This window comes from Ornithorhynchus anatinus, chromosome X1 (assembly GCF_004115215.2).
Source record: "Ornithorhynchus anatinus isolate Pmale09 chromosome X1, mOrnAna1.pri.v4, whole genome shotgun sequence".
Classification (NCBI taxonomy): domain Eukaryota; kingdom Metazoa; phylum Chordata; class Mammalia; order Monotremata; family Ornithorhynchidae; genus Ornithorhynchus; species Ornithorhynchus anatinus.
In genome coordinates this window covers 13,183,361-13,198,368 of record NC_041749.1, presented here as the reverse complement: position 1 = coordinate 13,198,368, position 15,008 = coordinate 13,183,361, and the positions used below count along the sequence as shown (strand labels likewise).

The 15,008-nt window shown below is 49.7% G+C and overlaps 1 protein-coding gene across 4 annotated transcripts in view; it reads left to right on the top strand.

The window, feature by feature from the left end:
* The first annotated feature begins 1,585 nt into the window (after positions 1-1,585).
* The window catches only part of FEZ2 (fasciculation and elongation protein zeta 2), a 38,682-nt gene continuing 25,259 nt past the window's right edge, over positions 1,586-15,008 (top strand). For 3 of the 4 annotated variants that reach the window (XM_029051655.1, XM_029051653.1, XM_029051654.1), the window contains exons 1-3: positions 1,586-1,842; positions 7,587-7,695; positions 12,646-12,762. In XM_029051655.1, coding sequence (XP_028907488.1) covers positions 1,619-1,842; positions 7,587-7,695; positions 12,646-12,762 — 450 coding nt within the window. In that variant the 5' untranslated portion in view covers positions 1,586-1,618. Of the gene's footprint in view, positions 1,843-5,918; positions 6,096-7,586; positions 7,696-12,645; positions 12,763-15,008 lie in introns of those variants that run through there. The other variant, XM_007673276.4, reaches the window with a different exon arrangement.

The following is a 15,008-nucleotide window of genomic DNA, read 5'->3' as shown; positions in this document are numbered from 1 at the left end:
TTTTACAGAGGAGGGAACTGAGGTTCAGAGAATAATAATAATGTGGTATCTGTGAAGCGCTTACTATGTGCCGAGCACTGTTCTAAGCGCTGGGGGGAATTGATTACAAGGTGATCGGGTTGTCCCTCATGGGGCTTACAGTCCTCATCCCCATTTTACAGAGGAGGGAACTGAGGTGCAGAGAAGTGAAGTGACTGGCCCACAGTCACCCAGCTGACAAGTGGCAGAGGCGGCATTTGAACCCATGACCTCTGACTCCCATGCCCGGGCTCTTTCCACTGAACCACGCTGCTTCTGGAGGAGGGGAGGGCGGGGCTGCGCAGAGATGGGGGCGGGGGTGGAAACGGCCTCTCATTCATTCATTCATTCATTCATTCATTCATTCATTCATTCATCCATTCATTCATCCATTCATTCATTCATCCATTCATTCATCCATCCATTCATCCATTCATTCATCCATTCATCATTCATTCATTCTATCAAATGTATTGAGCGCTTAGTGTGTGCAGAGCATAAATAACATAAACAAATATAGACGAGTGCTGTAGGGAGGGTGCAGTCTGGGAAGGCCTCCAGGACGAGGGGAGGGCGGGGCCACGAGGCCGGAGTGGGCGGGGCGAAGCGGGGCCGCGCGGACAGGGGGCGGGGTGGAGACGGACCTATCAGAAGCGAGGAGGGGGGCCGCGCGGACAGTGGGCGGGGAGAAACCGGACCTATCAGCAGCAAGGAGGGGCCACGGGGACAGGGGGCGGGACCAAGCGGGGCCTATCAGAAGCGAGGGGGCGGGGCCACGCGGACAGGGGGCGGGGCGCAGCGGGGGGCCTATCAGAAGTGAGGAGGCGGGGCTGCGCGGGCCGGGGGCGAGGTGGAGCCGGACCTAACAACAGCGAGGAGGGGCCGAGCGGACAGTGGGCGGGGCGAAACGGGGGCCTATCACGAGTGGGGGGCGGGGCCGCGCGGACAGGGGGCGAGGTGGAGCCGGACCTATCAACAGCGATTAGGGGGCCGCGCGGAGAGTGGGCGGGGCGCAGCGGGGCCTATCAGAGGTGAGGGGGCGGGACCACGCGGACAGGGGGCGGAGCCGGACCTATCAGAAGTGAGGGGGCGAGGCCACGTGGACAGGGGGCGGGGTGGAGCCGGGCCTATCAGAAGCTAGGAGGGGCCGCGCGGGCAGGGGGCGGGGCGCAGCGGGGGCAAATTAGATGTGAGGGGGCGGGGCCACCAGGACTGGGGGCGGGGCCGCGCGATCAGGGGGCGGGGCGGAGCCGGACCTATCAGCAGCGAGGAGGGGCCGCGCGGACAGGGGGCGGGGCGCAGCGGGGGACCTATCAGCAGGGAGGAGGCGGGGTCTCGCGGGCAGGGGGCGGGGCGGAGCCGGGCCTATCAGCAGCGAGGAGGGGCCGCGCGGACAGGGGGCGGGGCGCAGCGGGGACCTATCAGAAGGGAGGAGGCGGGGCCTCGCGGGCAGGGGGCGGGGCGGAGCCGGGCCTATCAGCAGCGAGGAGGGGCCGCGCGGACAAGGGTCGGGGCGCCCCGGGGGCGCGCCCGGAGCGGGAGCGCGCGGGAGGCGGGGGCGGGGCGATCGCGAGAAGGGGCAGGGCGGCGCGGCGGGGCGATGGCGACCGACGGGGATTGGCAGGATTTCGATGAGTTCCGGGAGCCGGGCCGGCCCCGCCCGGACGACGCCAACTCCAACGGGGGCCCCGGGCGGCTGGAGGAGAGGCTGAGCCTGTGCTTCCGGCCCCGCGGCCCGCCGCCGGACCCGCCGCCGGACCCGGAGGGAGCCCCGCTCACGGCGCCGCGGCCCATCACCGAGCGGAGCCTGCTGCGGGACGACGAGTGAGTGTCGGAGCGGGGGGGTGGGGGGGGAACGGACGGCCACCCGGCGTCCACCAGCGAGAGCCAGCGCCCTCGGCCCCGCCCCCGACGGACACGCCCACCCCCGCTCAGACCCCGCCCCTTCCGCCTTTAGCCCCGCCCCTTCCCTTCGGGCCCCTCCCCCTTTTGCCCTGCCCCTTTCCCCGCGGGCCACACCCCCTTTAGCCACGCCCACTTTCCCTCTAAGCCACGCCCCATTCCCTCCAAGCCACGCCCAGCCCCATGCCAGCCACGCCCATTTCCCCTCCGAGCCACCCCTCCCCCCTAGCCACGCCCCTTCACGCCAAGCCCCGCCCCTCCCTCCTCAGACCCCGCCCTTTCCCCCCTTCAGACCGCACGCCCCTTAGCCACGCCTACTTTCCCTCCAAGCCACGCCCCCTCCCCCTAAGCCACGCCCCACCGCCTGCAAGCCACGCCATACTCCCCCTCGAAGCCACCCCCTTACCTCTAGCCCCGCCCTCTTCCCTCTAAGCCCCGCCCCTCCCCTCTTCAGACTCCATTTAGCCACGCCCCCTCTTACTCTAAGTGCCCACTTCCCCTCGAAGCCACGCCCCTCTCCCGCGAAACCACGCCCCCTTCCAACGAAGCCGCTCCCCTCCCCTCCAAGCCACGCCCACCCCTGCAAACCACGCCCTATTTCCCCATAAGCCACGCCCCTTCTCCTCTAAGCCACCCCCTTCCACTCCAAGCCACGCCCTCCACGCCACCCCCTTTCCTCTAGCCACCCCCCCTTTCCCTCTTATACCCGGCCCTCCCTCATCAGAACCCGCCCCATTCCCCTCTTTAGGCTTCCCTCCCTTTAGCCACGCCCCCTTTACATTTAGCCCCGCCCCTCTCCTCTTCAACCCCCACCCCCTTCCCCCTCAGGTCCCCCTCTTTCCCATTCGGCCCCGGCCCTTTCCTTTTGTCCCCGCTCCTCTCCCCTATAGCCCCCAACCCCTTTCCCCTATGGCCCCCACCCTCTTTCACCTTCAGGCCCCATCCCCCTTTCCCCTGTAGGCCCCCTATCCTCCTTCTCCTTCGGGCCCCCACCCCCTTTCCCCTATAGGCCCCCTACCCTTCTTCCCTTTAGGTCCCACCCCTTTCCCCTTTAGACCATGCCCCTTTCCCCTTCAGGCCCATCCCGCTCCCCTATAGGCCCCACCCCTTTCCCCTTTAGGCCCCACCCTCTTTCACCTTCAGGTCCTACCCCCTTTCCCCTATACGCCCCCTCCCCCCCTCCCCCTTTAGGCTCCATCTTCCTTTCCCCTATAGGGCCCCCACCCCCTTCCCCCTTTAGGCCCCACTCCTTTCCCCTCCACCCTCAGCCCCGCCCATTTAACTGCCTCTTTCTCCCTCGCTTCTCCTTTCTCCCCTGCCCATGTGGCAAGAGCATAAAACCATAAGTAAGCTCCTGGTGGGCAAGGACTGTGTGTGCTTATTACTATATGACCCTCTCCCAAGCGCTTAGGACAGTGCTTTGCGCACAGTAGGCGCTCAATAGCTCAGTAAAGACGATGGAACGGAGGACCGAGGCTGCCCAGCGCTTAGAACAGTGCCCAGCGCTTAGAACAATGCTCTGCACATAGTAAGCGCTTAACAAATACCAACATTATTATTAATAATCCGGGCCCGGTGCCATGCCGGCTGGCTGACTTGGAGTAAATCACTTAACCGCTCCCTGCCTCAGTTTCCTTCCTCGTAAAATGGAAAGGAAGTCCCCGTTCCACCTCTTCGCTAGAGAACGGTATGTTCTGCTAATTCTGTTGTAGCGTGCTCGGTTGCGTGGTGAGAAGGCGCGTGGCGTAGTGGATGGAACACGGGCCTGGGATTCAGAAGGTCATGGGTTCTAATCCCGGCTCTGTCACGTGCCCCCTGTGTGACTTCACTTCTCTGTGCCACAGCGACTTCATTTGTAAAGTGGGGATTGATGCTCTGAGCCCCGTTTGGGACACGGACTGTGTCGACCTATCTTGTATCCTGCCCAGCGGCTTAATACAGTGCCTGGAACATAGTAAGCGCTTAAGAAGTACCATAATTATTATTCCTATTACTCTCCCGAGCATTTAGTACAGTGCTCTGCACATTGTAAGCTCTCAATAGATACCACTGATTGATCGATCTACCTCTCCCTTAGGCTCGAAGCGCCTTGTGGTACAGGGACTGTGTCTGATTTCATCATTCATTCACTCAACAGTATTTATTGAGCGCTTCCTATGTGCAGAGCACTGGACTAAGCGCTTGGAATGGACAATTCGTCAACGGATAGAGACCATCCCTGCCCAATGACGGGCTCGCGGTCTAATCGGGGGAGACAGAGGGACAAAAACAAGACAACACCATCACGATAAATAGAATCAAGGGGATGGACACCTCATTAACAAAATAAGTAGGGTAATAAATATGAGCTCCGGGAAAGGTCCAGCACTCACGTGATCTATCGTGCGAGCCTCTGGGCATCAAGAGCTTCTTTTGATTGTAAAATTTTGTTCCCCCAGTGTATCTTTAATTTGACTATCCTTGATTCAGAAGATACCCAAATCGCCGACCTCCGGGGCCGGAAAGTGGCGTTTTTGAGACGCGCCAGATTTTCGGATGAAAGTTTACACTGTACGCTTTGGTCTAGAATACTCTTCGCAGGGAACGGAAAGCTCCGAGTTGGGCCCGCAGCCGCAGACGTGGGCTCTCTGTCTACCTGATCGGTTCCTTTTTCAGTGCCTGAAAAACGTAGCTATTAAATTCCACCTATTTCCCTTTCCCGTGAAGGTCCGTGAAACGTAAGGCTCTTTTAACTTTTCAGAGCACCTCTTTTAAAAAGCCGCGTCCTGGTAAGGTTCCCGCAACTTAAATGACACCTGAAGGGTTCGTAGAGGGTTCACAGGAAATCAGTGAAAATAACTCTAGGATTGGGGGTAAGCTAACCCGTTGGCGAGTCGAGAAGGAGTTTTCATCTAGGTATATGAAAGGATGGTGTGTAATCAGCCATGCCGTCTCTTGAGCATAAAGACTTCGTTTGCCTCTCCGAGTGAAATAACCTGAATTTAGCCTCTAAGTATCATTCACATTGTCTGGGTAGGGTAAAAAAGAAAATAAAATAAAATTCCCAGCCTACAGGTTTTGTAACGACGTGAATTGACTGAAGTAGCCCCCTTTTCATTTGCGAGGAGGATTTGCAATTGGTTCTTTTAGATCGTATATTCGGAATGGAGTCGAAGAAGCCTGCAACGCTCAGTGGGTGTAGTGAGATCAGGGTTCTCGGAACAGACTCTGGAATGGAAAAATAAATTTATCGACACCTAAAGGCCCATATCTGCAAGGCACATTTCATGGGAATGTTTGGTGTCAAGTTTTCCCCAAGAGATTTAGGTCATAAATGTATATTTCAAGTGAAAACTAATCTCACACGCTGCAGGTTTTGACAATCTGTTCATTTCTGCCCACTTCATCATTACTCGCCCTCTCCCAATTGTTTTCGCTTGAATGATTTATGCTCTAAATACCCTTTCGGAGCCAAAACTTGAATCGCAGCTGAAATTGTGTTTTACTTTTTATCTTCGCGTGATAGTTGGGTTCTCTTTATCCAGAATTCTCCCTCATCCCTTCCATTTCCCCTCCCTGCAATCAGTCATGTTTACGAACACTTACTGAGTGCAGAACACTGCACTAAGCCCTCGGGAAAGTCAGAGGTCATGAGTTCGAATCCTGGCTCCGTCACTTAGCTGTGTGACTGTGGGCAAGTCACTTCACTTCTCTGTGCCTCAGTTACCTCCTCGGTAAATTGGGGATTAATTGTGAGCCTCACGTGGGACAACCTGATGACCCTATATCTCCCTCAGGGCTTAGAACAGTGCCTGGCACATAGTAAGCGCTTAAATACCAATATTATCATTATTAATAATCAAGGGAGATGTGGACGGGGAGCAGGCTGAAGAGCCAGTGGCCTGAGAGAAGGGGCCTCTGCCTCAACCTCGGCCTGGCACCGCCTGCACAAAACCACAGCCACCCCTAAAATTCTGCTTTTCTTGCCACAGCAGGAAGATTCCTTCCCTCAGAACACCAAGTTTTTTGTGGAGAGGCAGGTTTTGCGCTCATAGTACGCGGCCCAGCTCTTTGAAGTCCTGCGGTGGAAAAATCTCTTAGACAAGATGACACTCTGGGGACCTGGGCCCAGCTGAATCGATGATAGGAATGGGCCATCGGCCTCCTTGCAGACTTCTCTGTGTACTGTCTCTGAGGTAACCTCCCTGCCTCCGGTCTCTTCCTTCTCCCTGCTTCCCTCTGGGGCCTGGATCGTTTTTCTACATCATCCTTTCGTGCACACCTCCTCGCTCTTCCGAAACCTCTAATGGTTGCTCACCCTGCTCTGCATCAAGCAGAAACTCCCGATCATTGGCTTTAAGGCACTCGGTCAGCTCTTTCCCTTCTACTTATCCTCTCTCCTCCCCCTCGCTGAAGCTTAGTTCTCATGCTTTCTTTTTATAAAATGATGTTTTTTTTAAGCATTTACTGTGTGCCAGGCACAGTATTGAGTGGTGAGGTAGATACAAGATAATCAGGTTGGACACAGCCCTTGTCCCACATAGGGCTCTTGGTCTTAATCCCCGTTTTACTGATGAGGTAACAGACGCATAAAACTTACGTGACTTGCCCAAGGCCACACAGCCGGCAGAGCCAGAATTAGAACTTAGGTCCTCTGACTCCCAGGCCTACGCTCTTTCTACTAGGCCACGCTGCTTCTCTCGATAAGGCAAGCTACGCACTGTGCCTCCCTCTTTACTCTCACCACTGATCTGTTACTCACGCCCTCTCTTTTGCGTGGAGTTATTTCCACTTTCACATCTGAAAGATCGCCACCGTCTCCATCTTCAAAACCCCTGGCGATCACATCTCCTCGGGGAATCATTCCCTGATTGATTTCTAATCCCCTCACTTTAGTAATAACGCTAATGATATCGTGGTTTTTTTAATGCTATACTTTTTTTAACGTGCCAAGCCCTCTACCGAGTGCTAGGGGAGATAGAGGATAACTAGATTGGCCACAGTCTAAAGCGGAAGGGGGCAGGTATTTAATCCCTATTTACAGTTGGGGAAACTGAGGCACCGAGAAGTGACGCGCCTTGCCCGAGGTCACAGAGCAGGCAAGGCAGAGCCGGTATTAAAATCCAGGTCTCCTGACTTCCAGGCATGTCCTTTTCCCACAAGGCCTTGTTGCATCTCCAGTGCTCTTTTCAGGATTTCTACAGCACTGAAACATTTCACTCACACCCCACTTATGAACATAGTCTGTAATTTATTTATTGATATTAATATCTCCCCCTCTAGACTCTAAGCTCACTGTGGGCAGGGAATGCCTCTGTTATATTGTGATATTGTACTCTCCCAAACGCCCAGTACAGTGCTGTGCACACAGTAAGCGCTCAATAAATAACGGTTGAAAACGATCGAATGAATTAATGACCCCAACTCATCTCCCTCCTGTACCTATCTGTATATTCTATTGCTTCCCCTTTTCTCCTGCTAGACTGTAATGGCAAGGATCATGTCTACTGGCTCTATTGCGTCCTCCAAGTGTTCACTCAATAGTATTTATTGAGCACTTACTATGTGCAGTATTTAGTAGACTACTCTGCACCTCTGGAATTTTCCTTCAAGATATTGGGTGCTGCCTTATGAGGCGTCATAGAGTTTTAGATTCTGCTGACTGTAGTTTTTTTGTTTCTTTTCAGAATTTGGAATGCACTGACTGATAACTATGGTCATGTAATGCCGGTTGACTGGAAGTCTTCTCACACCAGAACTTTACATTTACTCACCTTGAATCTCGCAGAAAAAGGGGTAAGTTTTGAATTTGCACCAGCTTTTGAGAGCATTTCTCTTCTTGGTAGGCGAGCCTGATCCTAAATCCCTAGTGGTGGTGGAATTTAAATTGCTTAATTACTTTCCAGATAAGATTAAGATGTTGCTGGGTTTGTTTTTTACCATTTGATGGCAAGAAGAGTACTGGTTCAAGAGAATATGCTTCTAGATATCATCCCAGGAATGATAATTCCCAAAGCTTAAATGAGGTAATAATAATGAAGTTGGTATTTGTTAAGCGCTTACTATGTGCCGAGCACTGTTCTAAGCGCTGGGGTAGATTCAGGGTAATCAGGTTGTCCCACCTGAGGCTCACAGTCTTTATCCCCATTTTACAGATGAGATCACTGAGGCACCGCGAAGTCAAGTGACTGGCCCAAAGTCACACAGCTGACAGGTGGCGGAGCCGGGTAGCTCCTTCCTCGTAAAATGGGGATAATGGTGACGCACATTTCCCTCGTCGATGCCTCAAGAATGTCTTTGGTGGGGAGTCAAAGTGACAGGTCTAGCGGAGGAATAGCAGATCTTCCTGTTTCACCGGACAATTAGAAAATGATTCTAGTTGGGTAAAAATTTAGGTAGAGAGTGGGTAAACTTCTTTTTCTTTTTTAATCTCCTATTACCCAGCTGTGGTACCGTAGTTGAGAAGGCGGCGACCATTGCTAGCTTCCTCTTCATTATCATCGGTGGTATTTTTTGAGCACCTTTCTAAGCACTTTTTCTTAAAGAAATGGAGTTTGTTAAGCACTACGCGCCAGCCACTGTACTAAGCTCTGGGGTAGATCTGAGGTAATCAGGTGGGACACAGTCCCTGTCCCCCACGGGGCTCCCATTTGTAAATCCCATTTCCAGATGAGGTAATTGAGGCACAGAGAAGTGAAAGAACGTGCCCAAGGTCACGCAGCGGGGCGAGCCAGGATTAGAACCCAGGTCCTCCTGACTCGATAAGAAGATGCAGTGCAAACTCTGTACCTTAACTTCCTGGCCTGAGGTTGGGCGTTTAAGCTTTGAAAGGAAGAAACGTCGAAAGAGCTTCGGCGGTATTTACCACAGGAGACTTTAGTCAGTTGCTACCCCAGTTCAGCGTTTCCACTTCCAGCTAGACCGCTATGTGCTGTCGTCCCACCTCTACAGGCCGATGTTAGTTGTTCAGTAAAACTTTGGAAATGGTCTCAAAAAAAATGAGTCACTTTTAAAACGCACTCATCAACCGACACGTCTTCCTCCCGAACCGACATACGCCCAGCCCTTTCCCCGAAATGCACTTAACGAGACGAAACACAGTACTGTGTGTATTTCTCTTTATAAACTATCCGCAAACCTTCCAGAACAAACTACCAAAATTCACCAAGAGGACAAACGACCCTGGCACCGTTGCTGGGAAACGAAGCCGTTTTCTCTTCAAAATATTTACCGTGCGTTATCCGAAGCTTTCAGTTCCAACCTACGGTCTGCCTGCGCAGCCCCCCTTCTCTTCTCATTTTGAAACAACTGCCGGTGTCGCTATGGCGTTGGAGATCATTATATTGACTAATGACAACAATAGTACCTAGACTTCATCGCGAAAACTCACCTAGAGAAGCTTGTTAGGGATGCTCAGATTTCCAAGGTGCCCTGTGACTCTTGGTTGGATCGTTGGATCTAAATTTAGGTGGCTATTACACAGCTTTATATAGCTCACTCGGTCCCCTGTGAGTCTAGAGAAACAGTCAATGTTAGAGCCCCTTACGGGTTTAGATTTGTTGCGGGTTGTTCCGAGCTAGGAAAAAGAGGTGCAGGGTTGAGGTTTGGGTCTGGGCTGGGGTTCTCTCCCAAGCGCTCAGTACAGTGGTCGGCACTCAGTAAGCGCTCAATAAATACGATTGAATGAACGAAGAGCCTACCGTACTCTCCTCCTTTTTGTGGCGTCGGCTTTCCGCAGGACTTCTGCGGCACTTGTGGTCCCTCTGTGCTGTCATGGTGTGCAAAACTACACGTGTGCGTGATAGCCCGTTTGTGCCTCTGGGACTCTGAATTCCTGCAGGGCACAGGCGCAATCCTTGGCTTGAGGCTTCGTAGTACTAATTCTTGTAATAATAATGATGTGCCAGGCACTGTACTAAGCGCTGGGATAGATACAAGCAAATCGAGTCGGACACGGTCCCTGTCCCAGCTGGGGCTTACAGTCTCATCCCCATTTCACAGCTGAAGTAACTGAGGCCCAGAGCAATGAAGTGACTTGCATAAGGTCACACAGTAGACGAATGGTGGAACTGGGATTAGAACCCATGACCTTCCAACTCTCAGGCCTGGGCTCTGTCCACTGTGCCTTGTCCTTTCGGGATCCCCTTATTGCTATACGAGTCAGGTGGATGATTGCATGAATCCAATAGTATTTATTGAACACGGTGGATCTCAAAGATGTCGTGTTTAGGCCAACTACAGGTCCACATTTATCACTTTCAGGTCCGATCTTGAAAATTCGGCCCTTGTCAGATTCCCAATTTTCTGTTAACGAAGGGGTTGTGTTCTTGCAGAACAGCTATGTTCTGGAAAACTCATGCTGTAGTATTCACTCCATGGCTGACACTTCACACATCCATTTTTCCCAACACCCTGTCTTGCTTTAACCCGACAGACACTAATTATTGGAAGAATGTGCTCTAATTCTCCCACTGGATTCTAACCAGAATGGGTAGTGAGTCCTGGCAGATCTGAATGGACGTTACCTCCTCCATAGAAAGAGTTGGCCGAGGGAGCAGAATTAGTGCTATGGTGTATGAACTAATCAGGACCGTGATAATTAACACACTTTCTTTGTTTCTTTTACCCACTTGGAATTTTTTTTTTTTAAGTTAGTAGCAGTCACATTTATTGATTGTCCAAACTATGAGCTTGGGAAGTAAAATCAAAGAAGTGACATGTTCTCTACTAACAAGTTGCTTACACTTTGATGGGGGAGTCGGGCATAAAAATATTTACAAATAGAGAGAGCAAAATAACTGAATAAACATGTGTATCTAAGTGGCAAGGCCGTTCTTAAAGAAATACATGAAATTATTCATTCAGTTGTATTTATTGAGTGTTTATGTGTGCAGAGCACTGTAGTGGGAGCTTGGGAGAGTACAATATAACAATAAACAAACACATTCCTTGCCCAAAACGAGCTTACAGTCTGGAGGACGAGCTGACAGTCCAGAGGGAAGGATTGTTGAATGAGGAGGGATTTTAGCAAAGCTTTGAAAATGGGGAGATCTGTCATCTGTGGGATTTAGGGAGGGAGTTCCAAGATGGCGGAAGAGCGTCGGAAAGAAGATGGAGGCTAGAGAATTGAGAGTGAGATACAATTGGGAGGCTGGCTTGGAAGGGACGTAGATCCTGGGGAAAAAGAGCTGGAATGAGTCAGAGGAGAGCTTTGAAGCCAATTATGAGGTGTTTTTGCTTGACGGAGAGGGACGCAGGAAGTCGATGGAGGTTCTGAGAAGTGGAGAGATGTGTGCCGAGGGTTTGAGTCGTTTAAAGTGTTTAGATGACCTGCGATTCCCATGACAGAGCAATGGTATTTAGCCTTTGAGATAAGTTACCAAATTGACTTCATTTAGTACTCCCCTGTGTCGTACCACTTACCAAAGAGAAGGGAAACTACAGGAAACGTGATCTTTATGGTCCAAATACGACTGACCCCGATTCTTGAGGAGACGGGCCTTTATTTTGGATAGACCCCCTTCTTAAACAAAGGTAAACGTTCAGTAGGGCTAAAAGTAATTTGGCATTTCAGTTCTCATTTTGCATCTCTTTCGAGTTCGGGCTCTGGATCTCTAGAAATGGTAGGGGAAAGCGATTGGTTACATTCCCGAGGGCTCCACTACTACATTTTTTCCACTAGACGTATCTTCAGTTTCAAATGGGAAGATCACTATCTGTTCTGTTTATAACATCGGTACTGTGTGTGTGTGGATGTGGACGAAAATACTTGGCAACCCCAAAGGCGTGTCTATTCAGAATGGGAGATAATAGAGGAGAATGACGGTTCCCAAATTAGCCCAGGTCGACTTGCAAAAAATAAAAAGATCAGCAGCGGGTACGGTGGGTTTAGCTGGCACAATGGCAGTGCGATCGGGGGTGTTATTTTGGGTTTTTGGATCATCAGAGGAATCCGCTCTCTTGGTTTACTCCTATCACCATAGCAGAGGAAAATTGATTGTCATTCCTAAAAGAAAGTGTTTAAATTCATATTCAAAATACTTTCCTGTTACCAGCATTCTGTTTTGCGGGTACGCTCTGATCACTGTCCATTTCTTTGGGCCACTCCCACTCTTTCAGCATCCAGTAGAGGAACCGGGCAGAAGAGAGGTCAGAATTGATTTGTGTCGTCCACCTCTGTTGAAGTGTACTTTCCCAAGCGCTGAGTTCAGTGTTCCGCACCCGGGAAAGCGGTCAATACATATTGAAGACCATGATGATGGTTCCTGGTTAGATGGCCTTCATTGAAGCCTAAGAATGAGGGTTTGCCTTTTTTATTTGAACACTAAACCAAGAATGGGAATGGCAAATTCTCCTGGGTGAATCTAGGAGGGAAAGATTATTTTGTTTTTTTATAAGTATTCGATAGGACAATCTTTTGTTTCTGAGTTTGACTGGAATAGACCATCAGTTATCTAAATATATATCCTCTCGGTTAGATCATCCCAGTGCTCTTGATTCCGCTTGATGGGAAGAAAGAGGGACTATACTATTTTAAATCTATTTCTCCTTTTGACCATTCACCTAATCTCCTAAGAAGAGGAACTAGAGTATAAGGAGGTTATTGAGATGAAAGTGAGGTAGTTTTACCTCTATTAACTGAAGGGGCATTTCAGTTTTCAATAATCATAAATTTGACAGACTGTTTTTGTTTGGATCGGGATGTATTGGCTCTCCTGACTTTCACAGCATGTTTTTATGTTTTAGATAAATGACAATTCAATCCTTGATCTATCAGATGATGAAGAGTTGAGAGAACAGCTGGATATGCATTCCATCATCGTCTCCTGCATCAATGATGAACCACTTTTCACAGCAGATCAGGTACAGAGTATTCATCGGTAACAGGAAGAGCAACAGCTGAAAAATAGCGTGTAGTAAATAATGATAATTATGCTATTTGTTAAGTGCTTATTATGTGCCAAGCGCTGCTCTAAACACAGGTGTAGGTACAAGATAGGTTGGACACGGCCCCTGTTCCACGTCCCACACGGGGCTCACACTCTAAGTAAGAAGAAATAGGCTTTAATCCCCATTTTACAGATGAGGTAGCTGAGGCATAGAAAAGTGACTTGTCCAAGGTCAAACAGCAGGCGTGTGGCAGAGCTGGGATTAGAACTCAGGTCCCCTGACTCCCTAAGCATATGGTTCTTCCAAAAACTTAATTGATTGCCATATAGAAACATGTTCATTGTCCAAATTAAAATCAGACACCGTACCTGTGCAGGATTTTAAAGTCTGAATGAAATGTTTTCCAGTTTATATAACATTCTTGTTAACGGAGTCCCAAGAGAGTGAGGTTGTTTAGGCTCAGCAAAAGTCGCTAGAGTCCTCTAAGACACCTTCTCCGTCGGTGTTTACAAGTCCCAGAAACAAATCAGTAGAATGTGTCAGAAATACAGATTCCATGTCCTGGGAAGAAATGAACGTTATTTGTGTGGGATGATGAAAAATGCCAACTTTGCCTGCTCTCTGAGCCAACTAGACCCAACTCTGGTTTTCTGCATACCCTTCCCACGAACGCTGTGGGTGAAGCGGCGTGGCCGAATGGATAGAGCGTGACCCCGGGAGTCAGAAGTCAGACTTTCAGACAAGTCACTTCACTTCTCTACACCTCAGTCCCCTCATTTGTAAAATGGGGAGTAAGACCGTGAGCCCCAGGCATGGACCGTGTCCAACCCGATTCGCTTGTACCTACCCCAGCTAGAACAGTGCTTGGCACACATTAAGTGCTTAACAAATACCGTCATTCATTCATTATTACTTCACTTCCCTCTGCCTCAGTTACTTCATCTGTAAAAGGGGGATTAATACCGTGGGTCCCAGTGTGGAAAAGGGTCTGGCACATAGGAAGCACTTAACAAGTACCATAAAAAATTGTTACAATGAAAATCTGACCTAGGGGCTTGAGAACGTAAGTGCTAGAATCCAAAGGGTGTAGGTATATTCGTGAATATGGAGTGTAGAAAGGGGAGAGTCTCATTGTTCATAAAGAAAAGTTCCCTGGGGAGAATGACTTTTTGTTTTCACTCTGCCCTGTGGTGGAATCTCTCTAGTTCTCCCTCTGTCTTCCGGCTTATAGTCCATTCCCTTTTCACCAACAATGGGCTCAGAATTGCAGTGATCAAACTGGACCAGGAAACAATACAGTGCATTGAAAAGGAAGATCACAGAGCAGAAGCGATACGCTTCACCACCACCTGGAGAGCTTTCCTGAGATCTGTCATAAAATTATGGGTTTGGAAGAGACCTTGAAGATCTAAATGATTGGATTACATCTGTCACTTTGGACAGAAGAGGATTTTTACTGTTTTTTTAAATCCTGCTAGAGCAGATCTCGATTTCCCAAGTGTTCAGTGTTCTGTTTTGCCGATATATTTATTGGATTATGAAGGGTTCTTTTAGCAGAGGAAAAAATGATTTAAATTGTCCCCGCATTTCATGATTTGATATTACAGTTTTCAAGACAGCAACCAGTTACTGTTGAGGGGAGTTGGAGGTGTTAACAGGAAGGGGCAAAAGGAGGAAAAATGTTGAAAGGGGAGATTTTAAAAGGCAAAAGCAATTTGATCCTGAGATTGCCCCCACAACGCATCCAGACTTTGAAAGAGAAATCTTTTCCTTTCCAAACTAGCTTGCATTCTGTAACACTTAAAATATAGTATTTCTAATCCAGTATGTTGTAATTATGTGGCTATTTCTTCTCACTTTGCCCTGAGTAAAAATGAAAATCCCCTTTTATCATTTTTAATGGCTCTAAAAGAATGATCTTTTCCACTCCTTTTTTCTATTTTAATAATCTTTGCACGTTAAATCCTAGTTTTTTGACCCTTTCATTATCTTTATGGCTGCCTTTTGAACCCTCTCTAAATTTTTCCATACTTTTATGGTATTCATTAAGCACTTGCTATGTGCCAGGCACTGTACCAAGCACTGGGGTAGATACAGGTTAATTAGATTGTGAACAGTCTTAATCCCCGTTTTACAGATGAAGTAACTGAAGCACAGAGAAGTGAAGCGACTGCCCGAGGTCAGGCAGCAGGCAAGTGGAGGAGTCAGGATTAGAACCC